The sequence below is a fragment of the Penaeus japonicus genome, unplaced genomic scaffold (genome assembly GCF_977035675.1).
Source record: "Penaeus japonicus unplaced genomic scaffold, GWHDUDI00000001_assembly GWHDUDI00000017, whole genome shotgun sequence".
Taxonomy (NCBI): Eukaryota; Metazoa; Arthropoda; class Malacostraca; order Decapoda; family Penaeidae; genus Penaeus; species Penaeus japonicus.
In genome coordinates, this window is record NW_028234419.1 from 8,226,060 (window position 1) to 8,246,059 (window position 20,000).

The 20,000-nt window shown below is 33.1% G+C and overlaps 1 protein-coding gene across 3 annotated transcripts in view; it reads right to left on the minus strand.

Moving 5' to 3' along the window:
• Positions 1-301: 301 nt before the first annotated feature.
• Ubc2 (ubiquitin conjugating enzyme 2) overlaps positions 302-20,000 on the minus strand; it is a 29,138-nt gene continuing 9,439 nt past the window's right edge. For 2 of the 3 annotated variants that reach the window (XM_043021163.2, XM_043021161.2), the window contains exons 2-5: positions 13,800-14,054; positions 5,434-5,617; positions 4,706-4,853; positions 302-4,419 (exon numbers count right to left, since the gene is read on the minus strand). In XM_043021163.2, coding sequence (XP_042877097.1) covers positions 4,322-4,419; positions 4,706-4,853; positions 5,434-5,617; positions 13,800-14,044 — 675 coding nt within the window. In that variant the 5' untranslated portion in view covers positions 14,045-14,054 and the 3' untranslated portion in view covers positions 302-4,321. Of the gene's footprint in view, positions 4,420-4,705; positions 4,854-5,433; positions 5,618-13,799; positions 14,055-14,182; positions 14,284-20,000 lie in introns of those variants that run through there. The other variant, XM_043021165.2, reaches the window with a different exon arrangement.

Here is a 20,000-nt window from a genome sequence, read left to right on the forward strand (position 1 = left end):
AGCATTAGCATTGTGGTAGTTAGTGCAATAATATGAAATACACTGCTTTAACCCATTCCCGACGGGGGATTTCTAGCCTAGAATGTCCAAATGCCGGGGCTTTCGAATTATTAGGCCTAAATTAAATGAATAGCTGGCACAATACTGTGCCGCCCGGCAACTGGGCTTTTGAATGCGCGGTACACATGCTGTACCACCCGTCCTGTGTGGGTTAAGGAGCCTGAATATGAAGAAAGGATGAAGTGTGGTGAATATGCACTTACCATATACAAAAATAATGAGGACCATGAAAGGGCACTACTAATATCATATGTTTTATTTGGAACCAAGAGAAGACCAATACACATATACTGTTTTCCTGTTATGACAGTAATATAAACTGGGTTTTAAATGGCTGTTACATACTGGGATTACACTGATATTCAAGCATCTATTGCCTTTTCCTGGATGCTGGGCTAAGGCCTACCTCAAAGCTGCTAGTGTTTCACTGTCTGTTATTCGATGGAAGTAAGTAGGCCATGTTCCCTGAAATTATTCAATTAGTTTTGGGTAGCCTGTTATGCAAAAAGGGTACAAGATCAGCACTATGCACTATGGTGGCATTGGGTATTAGTGTCCATTCCCACCCACTCTTTCTTCAGGACTGCAACTACCCAATCTCAGGGAAATTTCCTGCCTTTTTGTGTCCATCGCTTGTTCTTCTCGTCTCCAAAACCTCTCCGTCCACTCCAATCCTTTGGCTGGCATTCTTAATAGCTATCACAACTTCATGAGGGCTTGAATCAATTTACATGCATGTAAGATTACTCAACTAATATGAAAAAGTAATACTACAACTGCCCAAATGAACTCAGATCATATTCTAGAAAATATTACAAAAATAATTCATTTACACAATTTTGGTAGTTAAGACAATAAAAATAATGAAATCAATATACAGGATACTAGTTTTAAAGGGCTTTTATCTGTAATCATTATCATAGGAACACCATACACTGTTTAGGACAACAGTTCACACACTCGTGTATTGGTCTGTTCAAAATACAAATAAAACCATTGAGAGTAGATATGGGAGTACAGGAAGCTTTCTTCACTTGTCTTCAAGTTCGACAACCTTTCCTCAGAAGACCATGCAAATGACTTAGTACATGTCTGTATTACATAAATTAGCTCATTCAGTACAAGGAAATATTCTAGAGAAAACAAAAAGTATTTGGTATGGTCTTTAATATCTTGATCTGTCATAGAACACAACACCATTATGACTGAAGCAACATCTTTGCAACAGACAACATTTTGAAGTGTTGCTATGACTGCATTGTACATAGTTGACATCCGCAGGATTTAGTCAAGCCATGACAAATAATTCACCCTGATAGACATGCCAATCCCCCCTAAAAAGCACAACACGAAGATGAGAGTCTTGTTCCTCCCACATTTCTCTCTTGATTAAACTCCTGCTTCTTAGTTAAGACACAGCTGGAGCACCGTCCTGTCTACATAGTCACTAGAGTCAGTGAGTCCATTTCTCCCTGCATAATGCAGCTCCCCATTAAGAGTCACTCAACTAACCCTGAATGGGAGCATGACAATCACTATTATCTATTATTATTTTCTTGAGAGTTCACTTGGAGAGCATTCCACTTCAACATCAGAATGCTTATGGAACACTGTCAATCCTTGTGCCTTTTATTCAGTACTATAGGAAGTGTATACTACAAGTCTACACAGAACACATATAATGGCAAAATAATGAGGTATTGTTGCATGACAAACAAGAGACTGATAAGCAAGTTCTCCAGTCGACAAAGCAACAGTAAAAGCTTGAACTCATTTGGCCAGGTTACATCACTGAGCAACTTAAAATCTAGAGAAAATGGGAAGAAATCGTGAATCTCTCCATCTCATTAATTCTCGACATTGCTAACTCACAGCCCAAGAAAAACTAATGACATTATGTGAGGAGGCCAAATATGAAGGACAATTTGATATGGAAATATAATCAGAGATGGATAAAATGACAGAACAGACAATGTTGTTAGGCATCATTTATCTGTGCCTAGTGATGCTCCAAATGGACAAATTCAGTTTCCTATGAAGTCAATTAAATCAAAAATATACATTGCAAACAAGGATACAGTAAATGCCTCCCTTAAGAAAAATGATACATGATAACTATCGCATGATGAATTAAACGTGGCACAATTTAACAACAATGCAACTGATCTAAATTAGTATACAATAATAACCCTTACAGTGATACTGGAAAACGTCACACAATGACTATTGTATATGCTGGCAAAAGGCCCTTGAGAATATTTTCCCCACCTCACAACATTCTAGGTACAAAGACAGTTCTTGCTTACATGCGAGACTGTAGTACAAACCACGTTGGGTTGACAAGGCTGCAGCACTAACACTCTTGCTAGATTGCCCATAGAATTGTGCTATAAACACAACACAACACCAGCTCACTCGCAAGACTGATACACAGTGCTTGCTAGTTCACATAATCATAGTAATATGAGAAATTAGCTTCTTCAAAATACCACAGTACAAACAGCACTTGTTCATCACAAAACCATGATACATACAGTACTTGCTTTTCTGCACAACCATGGTATAAACAAAAGGATTTTGTTCAAAATACATGGTACAAACAGCACTTGACCATTTACAATACCATGGTACAAACAGCACTTGCTTGTTCATAAGACTGCTACACTGAGTAGATAAGATTGCATGAAGACTAGTAGCACTGTTACTATAGACAGACTGTAAGCTATCTATGACAGGCAAGTTTATGGAAAGTTCAGATGGAAAAGGTGCACTGTCACTAATGTAATTTGTGCCAAATTATACTGATGATAAATCCTCGAAAATACTGTCATGAAAAATAAAGAACGGAAAACATGATAAAACTGAAATTATTCAGTATTCAGCATCTGTATGACACTGGAAACCAAAGAGAAATGTGCTTTACACAGCATGGAAAATGAGGTAATGAAGTATGATCACAATCTCTTCCATCATGCCTAAAATAACTATTTCAAAAAGCTTACTACCTCAAGCTAAATTCTCAGTATATGATAAATAGGATTACCTATTGGAAATAAAACATAATAACACTCATGCCTTGATTTACCAAGCATTCAGTTCCTTATATCATGGTTTACTCTCTTTGCAGTCTAAAGAAAGAAAGAAAAAAAAAGGATGAAAACAAGAGCAAACAAAGGTAACCTTCATTTTTTCCACAATGACAAACAAAAAAAAACTAAAGTACACCAAGTTGGTCAAGTAAGCATCTCACCGGTACAAAGAAAAAAAAAAAAGATAAATTCTTAACCATAATCACAACTGCACTTTCTCAAAACCATTAAATAATTTCTCTTTACATGCTACCAAACTACACATGAAAAGGACTACTCTCTAAGTATTGATAATAAAGACTACAATCTATCCTGCCTCTCCACTTACAACCAGGAAAAAAAAAAATCTATTGGGCTTTATCCTCCCATAATCCATTTAGGGAAAAAAATAGATCTAATGCACTGGACTGATGACCTTCTCAAATGATTTTAATGAAATGCTGATCTGTACAATTCCCCCCCGATAGCAAGCATTTTTGCTATGTTGCAAGTCTATGAGGGTTATCCATGGAGGATAATGAAGGGTAAAAGCAAATATATTAGATTTCCATTTACACATACAGTATTGTGCTCAAATAAGCCAACTGTAAAAAGGTTGTAAAATTTTCCAATGTTCATGCTAAGCGGGAAATGATCAAGAAATGTGATTTTGACCACTCTTATGACACAGCCATCACATTTTCCAATATTTACAATGTGCTATTTTTTTAGATTTTAATAATTAATTAGTTAATTATCACTGGAGGAGGATGAGTAGAAATTCACATTCAGGACAATATGAGGATAAACACACCAACCAAATCCTTATCTATTGATATTCTTTCTTCATTCACCAATTCTGCATGAACATAAATAATTAATTACAGAAAAAAAAGAAAAAAAAACATTTGCTCTTCCATTTCCTATCACATAATATTATATCTAATATCTTTATCCTTCCTTTTGTCTTTTTTCATATTCTTTTTTTTTGTTTTTTTAATTTTCATTTTTATACTTTTTAATTTTTTTAATGATTTTATTTTATCATTTTTATTCCTTTTTTTTCTTTCAGAAGCTGAAGTACTCTAGAAATCAAGGAGCCGAGTGGATATTACTTATACGAAAATTATTAAACCCAAATTGGCATGGTGAAAGAGATGCCTAATACCCTGTTCGCAGCTACCGGGAAGTGATCACGTAGCGTAGCGCTTAGTCCAGAGCCGTGCAATTCTATCGTGCTCTTCCCTGTTTTGGAGGTACTGTGTGGCAATGCTTCCTACGAGGGGATCAGCTGCAACAGAAGGGAAAATCACACTGAGTAATCAATATTTACAAGTCAGCTGATGGCAAAAATGTCAAAACTGAAACACACATGACAGACCATTGACAATTATGATTGATCTCCAATTACTGGTGACAGCTATATTTAATCAATTAATAATAAACAAAAACTGTTACCAGCCAAGAAACTCCATGTTCTTTGCTAAATGAGACATTCTCAATCCACGTTCAAACATGATTATATTTCATCTTGCCAATGATAGAGGTGACGTTAAAATATGAGAAGCACGCCTTACCTGGATTGCAATCTGTAAGAAGAGAACAGATGGACAGCAGAACCTTGGAGATAGTGAGGGCTGGAGACCAGTTGTCCTTAAGAATATCTAAACATATCACTCCTTGAGAGTTGATGTTGCAGTGATAAATTCGAGTGCGGAACGTGACCTGTGGGAAAAAATAATCTTCAGCCTGGTATAACCTCAATAAAGAGAGGGTAAGTAGGAACGATCGCTTGAAATAGAGGACCAAATGCAGAGAGGAAAGAAACAAAAAAAAATAATAATAATAATAAATAAATGAAAATACTACACAATTACAGTAAAGAAGATTTTGAAAATCACACACACAAAAAATGAATATATAAACACTACATACAAAAAGTGATAGAGAAGGGAGCAATGAACTGGAAGTCAGGTCAGAGAGAAGAAAGGAGACTAAGGAGAAGAGAGGAACAATGATAAAAAGCTATATTAACATAATACAATAACACTGATGCATTTTCTCACCCATAAGCTAATCAAAAAATATATATATTCATTACACATATCAATATAGAAAAAATATCCTTTAGCAATCAAATCAAATTATTTTCATCAGCTAACTGAAGCCAAAATATACACAACAGCAAATCAACCTTTCAAAGGATAATCAATTCATCACCTAATCAACATGTAATTGCACTTGCAAAGACTCCCTTCACCAGACCTAACATTCCCATAAAACTAAACCAACAGATCCTTTTTACCTTAGGCGGTTTGAATGGGTATTCTGCGGAGAAATGGATATCTAGAAAGAAGACCCCGCCCTCGTACACGGACCCAGGCGGTCCCAGGATGGTAGAAACCCACTCATAGAGATTGTCTCCTTTGGGCCCGGCACTGCAGTTGGGTGGGGGGTCCAGTGTTATTTCGGCTAGTTCTTTTTGTATCCTGGAAGCAAGACAATTATTTTAAAGCTTTGAAGTAAGACATTTGTTTTAAAGCTTTCACACTAAAATTTACGAATGAGGTGATGGTGAGGTTTTCCAGTATGGTAATTATATCACTGCTAACAGACAAGACAGCTCCTTCTTACACTTGAGAAAGACATAACAATAATACTCTGAAAACAAATAGATTATATAACATGCAAATATTACAACTACTAATAAAAAGAGAAATAACAATAGCCACAATCATAATCACAGTACTAATGATAATTAGAATAATGGCCAAAATAACATTAACAAAAACTGAGTCACTACACAATTGTAATTATCATGTATTCATAGGGGTTTTTCATATATACAAGTGAAATACCTAAGAAATTAAAACTACTGTCTTTTAGCCGGAGCCGCTAGTCTCATAAACCACCCACCCTGACAAGTTAGGCACCCGCCCAGTTAGGTCGTTAGGCACCCCTTCCCGCAATGGGTTAAAAAAAAAAGCTAAATTAGATTTTAACACCAATGTTACCAATAGATTCGGTTCTGAAGAACATGAGTGAAAAATCTGGAATGGTCTCTCCATAAGTACATCATTTTCAAAACCTATCACAGCATCATTTACATATCATGCATTATGAACAGACATTTTTACTTGTAACTATTTCAACACTTCTCAAAATGAACTGCTTCTCCTTCAAATATGTTCAAATATGCTCAAAAACTTAATATCACATTTGCAAGTATTATGAATAATTTTCCACAAAAGAGTTATGAAATACAAAATTTAGTACTTGACCCACTGACAACTCATGTCATATACATTCACTGTCCACTATGGTTTTATAGAAGAAAAAAAATCAAACTGGTATCATGGCTAAAGCTCATTATTAACCCATTCGTGCCAGATGACTTGCTGACACGTTTCGTGGTTTTTGCGTCAGACGCCGGTGACCAGATATCTGGGCAAAGCCAGCGCTTGGGGTGAGCGAGCGGGCAGCCCAGGCTCGCAGCTTGTGCGCCCAAGAATCTCGAGGCGTTAGGCTTAGGTGTTCAAAAACCCCGGCATTATGACCATACAAAGCCGGAATCGCCCCAGTGTGAATGGGTCAAGCATAAGCTCTCCATCAAGCAAACACAAATAAAAAAGTATTCAAAATGGAAACAAAGTGGCTTCAATACATTAAAAATGTTTGAACTAAACCACAACAAAGAATGTCACATATCCAGTCTACATATTTCTTAGTAAACAAAGGTTTACCATATGTCATGACATACAGGCATCATTGAATACATGACAAATCAGAAACTACTGACTGTTGAAGCTTGCTCAGACATAAAATTCTAAGACTGTTTTCCAAAGTCAGCATAAACCTTTGTTTTGTGCTGGATTTAAACCAATGCCGACAGGGCTGTTTTGGTTCCAACTGGCCTAAATGCCAAGGTATTTAAGCAAATAAGCCTAAAGCTTAGGCTACTCACTTGTTCCTGCTGTGGTCAACCACTACGCACCCGATCACCCGGAGTGCCTGCCATGTGGATAGCAATGACAAAATATCTTGTCCTCAACAGCAGATATTGCCACCACTTGATGTGACATCTTGTCACCTGGCGTTTAACAGGTTAAGGGAAAATGTTCATTGGGCAAAGTTTGTACTAACAGGAGCAAGGAGAAACATTTTCCCTGTCCCTCTAATTTCCAGGCAGCATCAGAAATATACTGTCCTGACAGCCAATTAGCTCACTCAGGCCCCTGTCTGCAATGAGTTAATTAACAAAAGCTGCCAGATTAAGACTTCTGGATCAGCTCCTGGACAGTACATTCCTAGATTTACCTTAAAATAAGATATCTTATTGTTATCAATCCTAATTATGCCCTGTCTTGTTTAACCCATTCGCGCCGGTTGACGTGCTGACACGTGGTCGAAAAAAGCCCCGGACCCGGGTGACGTCCTGGCACGTGCTACATTTTCGGCCCGCGCGCCGGGAGGCCAGTAGCGACGTGCTGAAACGTCCGCATTAGAATGATAGATTATTCTTAGTACAATTCGATTTTCATACTTGATTTGTCTTAGCTACTTTAGTTTATCCTTCTAAATAGTAGAAAATGGGATATAACGTAATATGAATGACGTCTCAGGTACATACGTAATCTTGATTACGGCATGGTGATTTCTGTTTCTGATTTGTTGAATATGATGATCTGAGTCGAAAGACTATCGTAAAATCAATTGTAATTGGCCGAGGAAAAAAAAAAAAAAAAAAAAAAAAATTATATAACATCTTTTTGTTGCCCCACTAAAAGAAAATGACACTTGAAAAAACATTGCTGTTACTTGCATTCACTTGTATGCACATGTATGGTTGTTCATATTCTCTTTCTTTTCGTTTAGGAAGAAAAAAAAAATTGAAAAAAAAAAACTATGTTTGTTACCTCACTAGAAGAATGCTTCCACTTCCCATTGGTATTACAACATAGGAGTAAAGAATATGGAAAAAGTTCAATAGAATAACACTAAAAAAACAGTGCTATAACATCTTTTTCGACTGATATACATCCTCTGAACATAGCACTACTTTCTACACATGATTACACTTTAGACGCAATCACGCAAACCATAAGGATAGGGTGGGTGAAAAACGCTCTGCGAGCGTCAGAGCGACCGCGCGCAGCGGGAAAACACCCCGGCACGAACGGTTGCGCGCTTGAAATCTTCCCGGCGTTATCGGGAGTAGGCGAAATTCCGCCCCGGCGTGAATGGGTTAAGAGTCCTTTGCAGTAGTATTAGAGGAGGCCAAGAAGGTGTGGGCCAACAGATGGCCAGAAGGCAGGGGGAGGTATAACACTCATCAAACAAGGCGTTAGGTCTGCGCATTTGAAAAACCCTAGCGTTTAGACCTGTGGAGCCAAAACCACTTCACTGCTATCAGGTTGATTAAAAGATAAATATAGAATATCCAATATAAAGAAAGAGGATAATGATATATAATAATACTCATGTATGAATAGTTACACATATCAATACAAGCACCAAATTTTTTAATACTGTAGATAACTTTACTCTTAAACAATCTTCATTTGCAATTATACAGGAAAATACAACAAAGTATCCATATGATAGCATTCTTAACCCCTTCAACACGAGGACGCGTATACTGTGTCCTCGCAACGCTCGCGTCAAACCCGAGGACGCGCATACTGCGTCATGGCTGAGTTCTGGTGGAATTGAGTTTTCTTTCTTCCGGATACTGTACGAGATCTTTCAGAATAGAGGTCAGATATGATACGATATATTACTTGACTTTCATTATTATTACATAAGAGGCATTGATGGGCCCTGCTACAAATCATTTTATTATTCATTTATGGAACATTATGTAAAAATATAAAACTTATTATGATTAGTTTACCATACTACTCCAACCGTTTTCTTTTGTCATCTGAGTGAGGCCTCTCACCAAGGTCATTCTTTCCATCTTCCTCCCAACCCATGTAAATAACTTGTCACATGCATATGGGGGAAGAGGTTAACTATGCATATTTTGATATATAACACATGATGATTATGTTGAGGTTTTGACTTTAAACTTGTAGAGGTTTTGGCTTAAAACTTGTCATATTCAGTAGCGACATTTAAAATTTGGCGCGTGCCGGCGGCTCGGATACAGCGTGAGGGGTGTTTTCTACTGCCCGTAGTGAAGGGGTTAAAACGTAAACATATCTGGCTTATCTATGTATCAATGTTCATAATTTAAGTCTTATTTAACTTCTAAAGTCCTATACAAAACGAATGTGAGGCAATGTGTTGCCACTTATTAGCCATAACTGTGGTAGGCCTTCCAGAAATTGGTGGGGATTTTCCAACATTTTTTCTTGTTATGAATGGTACATACAGAATTCATTCCAATATTTCTAGTATTGTTTGGCAAGTTTCCTCCAGCCACACCCACTATATCAGCCCCATATCACCATGACCATTGTCTTTCAAGAAAGACATGTTCTCTCTCTGCTTTTTCTTTCTTTCTTGTAAATGAAACAGAGCAATTCTGAAATAGTAATTTTGGTACTGTATACTGCATGGCATATTTTATGCACCAATATTTCATTGTTTTCTATCTTAAAAATATTATATTTTATTTGCAAGTTACTTCATATGCATGGCAACTTATTCCCATTTTTCTTTATATTTGAGGAAACTGCAATATTTGGGAGTAAAATCTGTGATATTTTTTTTTCAACTTTGATACTCCATTGTGCAGTCTGTATTTTCTGATGTGTAAAATCATGTGTAAGCTAGTACACCTATTTATATCATCTGTCAGTCAATGCATATTAGCTAAAGTTAACCAACAAATATATCCCTATAAAGTTGACCCTTTTACAATGCATTCTAATAAAATGTTTTTTAATACTAAAAACTGGTCTATAAGTATGGAAGGAATTGCAAAATGAATGCAAAAGATACTAGCTTTGTGATAGGGACTATCAAAGGTACCACTGAAACTGACTGTCACTTGCATAACTATAGGTTGCACTGCCAATGATCCACAAAAATGTGCCCCTATGCCCCTACATGAGTAGTGACAAGTGCAGCCTCAAGCCAGAGAACCAGCTGCTCAGGAGTTATGGATAAAAAAAAAAAATAATAATAATGTATATTCCCTTGTTTCTTCATAGTTGCTGTAAAAGTTATATATCAGGGTCCCTGGTTGGAAACCAAATAATGTTGTTGTCCAGTAGATGGTCCAGAACAGGCAACAAGCTGAACTAAGCAACAGGTGTGTCTTTAACCCACTCACACTGGGGCAATTCCGGCTTTGCATGGTCGTAATGCCAGGGTTTTCAAACGCATAAGCCTAACGCCTCAAGACTCTCGGGCGCACAAGCCGCGAGCCTGGGCTGCCCGCTCGCTCACCCTGAGCGCTGGCCCAGATATCCCGTCACCAGTGTCTGACGCAAAAATCACAAAACGTGTCAGCACGTCATCCGGCGTGTCCTTTGTTTACCACATAGATAACTTTCTTCTTATTTTGGATACTTACAAAAAACATGGTTAATGAAGGCAGACTAAGGTATACTGAAGAAAAAAATTCTATAAAAAAAAATCATACTCTGTTTTAGAACATCCCCTAAACCCAATTACACTGGGAAATAATCAGAAGGTACTAGGCATTACACTGGGGGTACATTTGAAGGTTACCTGCTCAAGCTAAAAATCATGAAGTGATGGGACAATGTTTTCTCCTCCTCCTTCCCAACTTTGGGTTCTGGCCAAGACAACTATCATTTTCCAATAAAAACATAAATCTATTTTAAAATGAGGATTTACACTGACTTTGGCAGCTGTTGCTCAGTGACTAGCACCATCCCAGTCATAAAACACAATCCAGTGCCTGGATAGTGTGCAGAACATAGAGCAGCCTTCATTGTCATGACACGTATAACTACCACCCGTAATTCAGTACCACCCTCACCACAGCAAATGGAGATGACATCCCCTGTCACTGAATTACCTAAACTGACCAACAAAGCTAGTCAGTGAAGGTGATTTTATCTTAGCCATTCCCCTATATTTCTTACCCAATTTCTCCTCACCTAAATTCTCTCACCAATACCTTATGCTACACACACATACACCTACACACCCACCCTTTATGGAAACTCTCTTCCACTTACACTTCTAACGTTATGTTGACCAACCTGAAAGATACTGGTAATAGATGTATCTTCAGAAAGTTATTCAGTTCTTCATAATATAAATTAAAAAACAAAGGTGAATCTATTTTTCTTGGCTATTCCTTGCAGTAATAAATAAATGTTTAGATTTTTGCAATAAAAAGGGAAAAATGAATGTGAAACATTTTTTCTTGGCTACCTAGGATGCTTTTCTTTCACATTTTAAAATCATTGTCTATGAATGCAATATGTGCAAGAAAGTGTTTTTTCCTTTTTTTTTCTTCTCTTCTTTTTGTTGAAACTTTGATAGCATTTACTTACACAGACAGATAAAAATCCAACGAAATGTATGACTGGATTGGTTTCTCATTTTGAATATCTTTCTATCACTAAGTGTGTAGCAAAACAAATGCTTTACAACTCTAAAGCACTGCCCCAACATTAACCCTCACTATACCAACAATTTAAACCCTGGCCAGTCAGCCAACATGCCATAGTGTAGCCAAATAAGCTGATAAGGAGATATATGTTCATAACAGTAACATGTAGGCCAGTTATCATTATCCAGTAAATTTGAGTACAGGATAAAGCGCAGTATTGGCACTGTGCTGTAATATCTTTTTGTTACTTGATAGACTTTCTATATGAATATATCTAATTCAACCATTCAACAGAAAATCTTTTTTCAGGCAAATAGACTAACAATCATCATCATCATAATAGTAGTAATCGTGATAATAGTAATCATGATAACAGATTATAACAATAGTAATAATCACAATAGTAATAATCATAATAGTAAAAGTAATAAGAATAACAGTAGTAGTAGTAATAAGTAATACTAATAGGAAGCAGTAAGTATGAGTATGAGTATGAGTATGAGTATGAGTATGAGGGGTAGGGGTAGGGGTATGGGTATGGGTATGGGTAGGGGTAGGGGTTAGGGTAGGGGTAGGGGTAGGGGTAGGGGTAGGGGTAGGGGTAGGGGTAGGGGTAGGAGTAGGAGTAGGAGTAGGAGTAGGAGTAGGAGTAGGAGTAGGAGTAGGAGTAGGAGTAGGAGTAGGAGTAGGTGTAGGAGTACGAGTACGAGTAGGAGGAGTAGGAGTACAAGAAGGAATAGTAGGAATGGGAGTAGGAATATGTAAACACTGAGAATAGCTAGCCACAAGTACCTCCTAATAATTTTGGGATAAATGGACTCATTTTCTGTCATTTCAATATTTGGCCATATACTAATGAAAACATCCCTAACAGATTTTTGGGGTTCCCTGTATCACTTCCTAATAGATATTTGGGGTTACCTGTATTACTTAACCCATTAGCAGCGGATGGCATGATTTGCTGCAAAGGCAGAGTCAGTCATGGACACAGATGGCACCATGCCAGACAATGAAATCCAGCCATCTTACTACACAAATATTTATTTAATACCACAACCAATGGTTAACTTATTGATAACAAGCATTGAAAAACAGCAACTGGGTTTAATAAAGAATCACAAGGTTATTACAAGTCTAACATCCCTATGGGAGAAGACAGATTTCGTAAAACTAAACTGGAAGCTCTACAGACGAACAATCGCTCCTAACCAGTGATCCCTCTAAAGTAAGAGGACACCCTGCAATAATCTGGTATCTAACACACTGACAGTCAGGGAACAGAAAAGATAGGCTCACTACCAGGATACCCATATAGCATCATATCTAAAGGGTGAAATCCTCAGCCAGATATTCACCACTGATCCCCTATGATACCATAAGAAAAACTAGTAAACCTTTCTTATTAACCCACACAGGACGGGTGGTACAGCATGTGTACCGCGCATTCAAAAGCCCAGTTGCCGGGCGGCACAGTATTGTGCCAGCCATTCAATTGATTTAGGCCTAATAATTTGAACGCCCCGGCATTTGGACATTCAAGGCTAGAATTCCCCCGTTGGGGATGGGTTAAAAGAAATGATGCCAATGATTTAACAAATTCAAACTGAACAGGGGCAGAACATTCTCTTAACCCACTGGTGGTCATGGATGGGAATATAAGTTCAAGTATTCAGGTGCTCTGGTGGTCCAGGACTTCCATTACCATAATTCTTTGGGTCACCAAGCATGAGTGTTGTTTCTTTGGGTTTAGATAGCTTTCCATCACCACTCAATATCAGTGATGCAATGTTATGGGTAGTCTAGGAATATAGTACAAAATTGTTCAGTTATGCAAAAAAAAAAAGTTATTATTCATTGATATACAAATGAAACAGAAGTATTGAAAAGTACTAAAAGAATGAAAAAAGGTGGAGTATTTGGGGCTTATGAAAAACACAAGGGAAACTTTTTGACCACCCAAGCATGTTCATATGATGAACAATATAGATGGCCAACCATAATAGGGCTAAATCTAGTTCTCCACAAAAACATAACGTAAAATCCAGCTCTAAAAGATTTTGCCATTGAAAAAATGATACAAACACCAAAAATGAAAAAAAAGGGAAAGACTTCAAGCATCCTCCCAAACTGACCTCTTAGCACTGGTGCTGAGTGCCTTTGACATTTTGGGGTTGTGTGGCCTGACCTCACGCACAACGGGGGGCTCTACCGGGGCCGACTGCTGTGAGCCGGTGGCGGTGCTTGGAGGTGAGAGGGCCGACCCAGCAGACGCTATGGTCGAGGTCGCTGACGAGGGGGGACTAGTGGTGGCGGGGGGGTTTGAGGGAGACACGGGGACAGAGTCAGACCCGGTGGCACCAGCAGGCGAGGCAGACATCAATCAATGCCTGAAATTTATAGAACACACGTTAATGATGACGAGTGGCAGGGTATTTACATCTCTTAAAAATCATTTGTACAAAACAGATCAGATTGTATACAGAATATCAGGGTATAAAGTATAAATGGTATTTACATCTTTTAAAAATCATTTGTACTCAAAAGATCAGACTGTATACAGAATTTCAAAAGTTTCCTATAATGTCTTAAATGGTAACTACTAAACACTAACTACAAAATTCATATTTGCCTGAAAAATAAGATACAATCTAATCATTCCCGAGTCATATCATTCACAACACTCAAACTGTATCTATAAAATACACAAATATTCACATACTTGAAGCATGTCAAAAAATAAATGATGACAAATAAATGAGTCAATAAAACCATCAATCAATACAAAAACATATACATTTTAGAATAAATAAACAAACAATTTAATTATTGGAAGAGATGTGATAGTACAAAAAGAGTAGGAAAAAAAAGATTCTAATCTGCTAACAAAAAAAATAAAAGGGGCTTATGAAAAACACAAAACCACAAGGGAAACTTTTTGACCACCCAAGCATGTTTATATGATGAACAATATAGATGGCCAACCATAATAGGGCTAAATCTAGTTCTCCGCAAAAACATAACGTAAAACCCAGCTCTAAAAGATTTTGGCATTGAAAAAATGATACAAACACCAAAAATGAAAAAAAAGGGAAAGACTTCAAGCATCCTCCCAAACTGACCTCTTAGCACTGAGCAGAGTGCCTTGACATTTGGGTTGTGTGGCCTGACCTCACCTCAACGGGGGCGCTACCGGTGCCGACTGCTGTGCTCCGTGCGGTGCTTTAGGTGGGAGGGCCCGACCCCACAGACCTATGTCGAGGTCGCTGACGAGGGGGGACTAGTGGTGGCGGGGGGGTTTGAGGGAGACACGGGGACAGAGTCAGACCCGGTGGCACCAGCAGGCGAGGCAGACATCAATCAATGCCTGAAATTTATAGAACACACGTTAATGATGATGAGTGGCAGGGTATTTACATCTTTTATAAATCATTTGTACAAAACAGATCAGACTGTATACAGAATATCAGGGTATAAAGTATAAATGGTATTTACATCTTTTAAAAATCATTTGTACTCAAAAGATCAGACTGTATACAGAATTTCAAAAGTCAAAGCAAAAGTCTTAAATGGTAACTACTCAACACTAACTACAAAATTCATATTTGCCTGAAAAATAAGATACAATCTAATCATTCCCGAGTCATATCATTCACAACACTCAAACTGTATCTATAAAATACACAAATATTCACATACTTGAAGCATGTCAAAAAATAAATGATTACAAATAAATGAGTCAATAAAACCATCAATCAATACAAAAACATATACATTACAAGAATAAATAAACAAAAAATAAATAAACATTGGAAGAGATGTGATAGAGAAAAAAGAGCAGGAAAAAAAAAAAAAAAGAGCCTTAACAAAAAAAAAAAAAAAAAAATATATATATATTAATCATATGTATGTATTATATATGTGTATAAATTATGTGTTTGTGTGTTGTGTATGTTGTGTGTGTGTTGTGTATATATATATATTATATATAATATATATATATATATATTTATATATATATATAATATATATATATAAATATCAGATAAGATTAGATAAGATGAGTCAGCACAGAGGCCGGGGCCGCCTTGTGCATATATCCCGGGCGAAGCGACATCTTCGCAAATCTGTCTGAACTGAACTTAACTATATAAATATATATATATACATATATATATATATATATATATATATATATATATATGAATATGAATATGAATATGAATATGAATATGTATATGTATGTATGTATACATATGTATGTATATATATGTATATGTATATATATACATGTATGTATGTACATGTATATATATACATATATGTATGTACATGTATGTATGTACATATATGTATGTACATGTATGCATGTACATGTATGCATGTACATGTATGTATGCACATGTATGTATGTACATATATGTATGTACATGTATGTATGTATGTACATGTATGTATGTATGTACATGTATGTATGTACATGTATGTATGTATGTACATGTATGTATGTATGTACATGTATGTATGTACATGTATGTATGTATGTATGTATGTATATATGTATGTATGTATGTATATGTATATATGTATATGTATGTATGTATATGTATGTATGTACATGTATGCATACATATGTATGTATGTATATGTATGTATGTATATGTATGTATGTACATGTATGCATGTACATGTATGTATGCACTTATATATGTATGTATGTACATGTATGTATGTATATACATGTATGTATATACATGTATGTATGTACATGTATGTATGTACATGTATGTATGTACATGTATGTATGTACATGTATGTATGTACATGTATGTATGTACATGTATGTATGTACATGTATGTATGTACATGTATGTATGTACATGTATGTATGTATGTATATATATGTATGTATGATGCATGCATGATGCATGTATGGATGCATGTATGCATGCATACATGTATGTATTCATGTATGTATGCATGTATGTATGTATATATGTATGTATATATGTATGTATATATGTATGTATATATGTATGTATATATGTATGTATATATGTATATATATATGTATGTATATATGTATGTATATATGTATGTATGTATGCAAGAATGCATGTATGTATGTATGTATACATTTGTATGTGTATGTATGTGTATGTGTATGTGTATGTGTATGTACATGTATGAATATACATAAACATATACATATACATGTAATATACATATGTATATAATATGCATGTATATAATATATATATATATATAATATACATATAAATACATATATATATAATATACATATATATAATATACATACATATAAATGCATGTATGTATGTATGTATGTATGTATGAATGAATGAATGGAATGAATTATGTATGCATGTATGTACGTATATGTATATGCATATGCATATGTATATGTTTATGTATATGTATGTATTGTATATATGTATATATATGTATATATGTATATGTTTATGGATATAAGTGTATATGTATATATGTACAAATGTGTATATGTGTATGTATATATGTATAAATATATATATACATATATATGTATGTGTATATGCTTGCTTGCATATATGCATGTATAAATATATGCATGTATGCATTCATACATAAATGCATATATGCATGCATACATAAATGCATGTATACATGCATACATAAATGCATGTATACATGCATATATAAATGCATGTATACATGCATACATAAATGCATATAAAAATGCATGCATATATAAATGCATACATGCATACATAAAAACATGTATATATGTATGTATGTATGTATGTATGCATGTATGTATGCATGTATGCATGCATGTATGCATACATGTATGCATGCATGTATACATGTATGCATGCATGTATGCATGTATGTATATGTATATATGTATATGCATATGCATATGTATATGAATATGTATATGTATTGATATGTATTTATGTATATGATATGCATATAGATAGATATGAATTGTATATGTATATGTATATGCATATGCATATGTATATGTATATGAATGTGTTTATGCATATATATATATATATATGTATATGTATATGTATATGTATATGTATATATATACATGTATATGTATATGTATATATATACATGTATATGTATATGCATATAAATATGTATATGTATATGTATATACATATGTATATGCATATGTATACGTATAGGTATATGTATGTATGTATGTATATACATACATAAATACATACTTATGTTCTATATATACATATATATACATATATACACATATACATAACACATACATACGTTTAAGAGCATATATTCATATACATATATGTGTACATATAAATATACATATACATATACATATACATATATATACATATACATATAAATGTATAAATGTGTATACATATATACATATGTATACTTATAAATACATATATGTATACATATACATATTCATACATATACATATATATACATATATACATATCTATGCATATATGTACAAATAAATATACATTAACATATAAATGTATTCATATGTATACACATATAAATATGTATATATCTACATATATATACATCCATATATATATATATATATATGTATTTATATATGCATGCAAATATAAATATACATATGTATACATATATAAATATACATTTGTATACATCAATAAATATTCATATGTATATAATAAATATAAAAATGCATATAATAATATAGATATGGTAAATATAAAATATACATATGTATACATATATACATATGTATACATATATATACATATGTATACTATAATACATTATATACATATGTATAATATATATACATATGTATACATATATATATATATATGTATAAATATATAACATTGTATACATATATAAATATACATATTATACATATATAAATACACATATGTATACATATATAAATATACATATGTTTAATATATAAAATATACATATGTTTAAATATATAAATATACATATGTATAATATAATAAATATACATATGTATAAATATAAAATATACATATGTATACATATATAAATATACATATGTATACATATATAAATATAAATATAAATGTACATATGTATACATATACTTATGCATACATATATATACATATAAAATATACATATGTATACATATTATTTACTTATAATACATATATATACATATATAAATATAAACATATGTATGCATTTATATACTTATGTATAAATATATATCTTATGTATACATATGTATAAGTATATATACGTATATTTATATATATATGATATATAATATATAATTATATATATATATATATATATATATAATTATATTATAAAAATTATAAAAATATAAAATATCTATATAAATATATACATTTATATATACATATATATACTTATATATACATATATATACACAAATACATGTATAAACATATACAAATATACATAATAAACATGTATACAATATATATCTACAAAATCTATTAATATATTTTATATATAATATATATATATATATATATATATATGAATATAAATGATATATATATGAATATAAATGATATATATATGAATATAAATGATATATATATGAATATAAATGATTAAATAATTATATATGAATAAATATAATTCTATATATATGAAATATATATAATTAATATATATATATATTAATATATAGAATTATATATATATTTTATATAATATATATATTTATTATATATAATATATATAATTATATATATATAAATATATTTATATATGAATATATATATATATAGTCATATATACATATATATACATATATATATAAATATACATACATATATATACATATATTTACATATATATAGATACATATATATATACATACATATATATACATAAATATATATATACATACATATATGTACATACATTACATTTATCATATTACATATATATTACATAAATACAACATATATATACATATATATACATATATACATACATATATATTAATATATACATATATATACATATAAATACATATATATACATATATTTACATATAAAATATATATATACATATATACATATCTACATATATACATACATATACCCATATATATACATATATATACATATATATACAGATATATACATATATAACAACATATATATACATATATATATACACATATATATACATATATATACATATAATATATATAACAATATATACATATATGTATATATATATATACACATACGTGTATGTATACACCTATATATATATACACATACGTGTATGTATACACCTATATATATACACATAT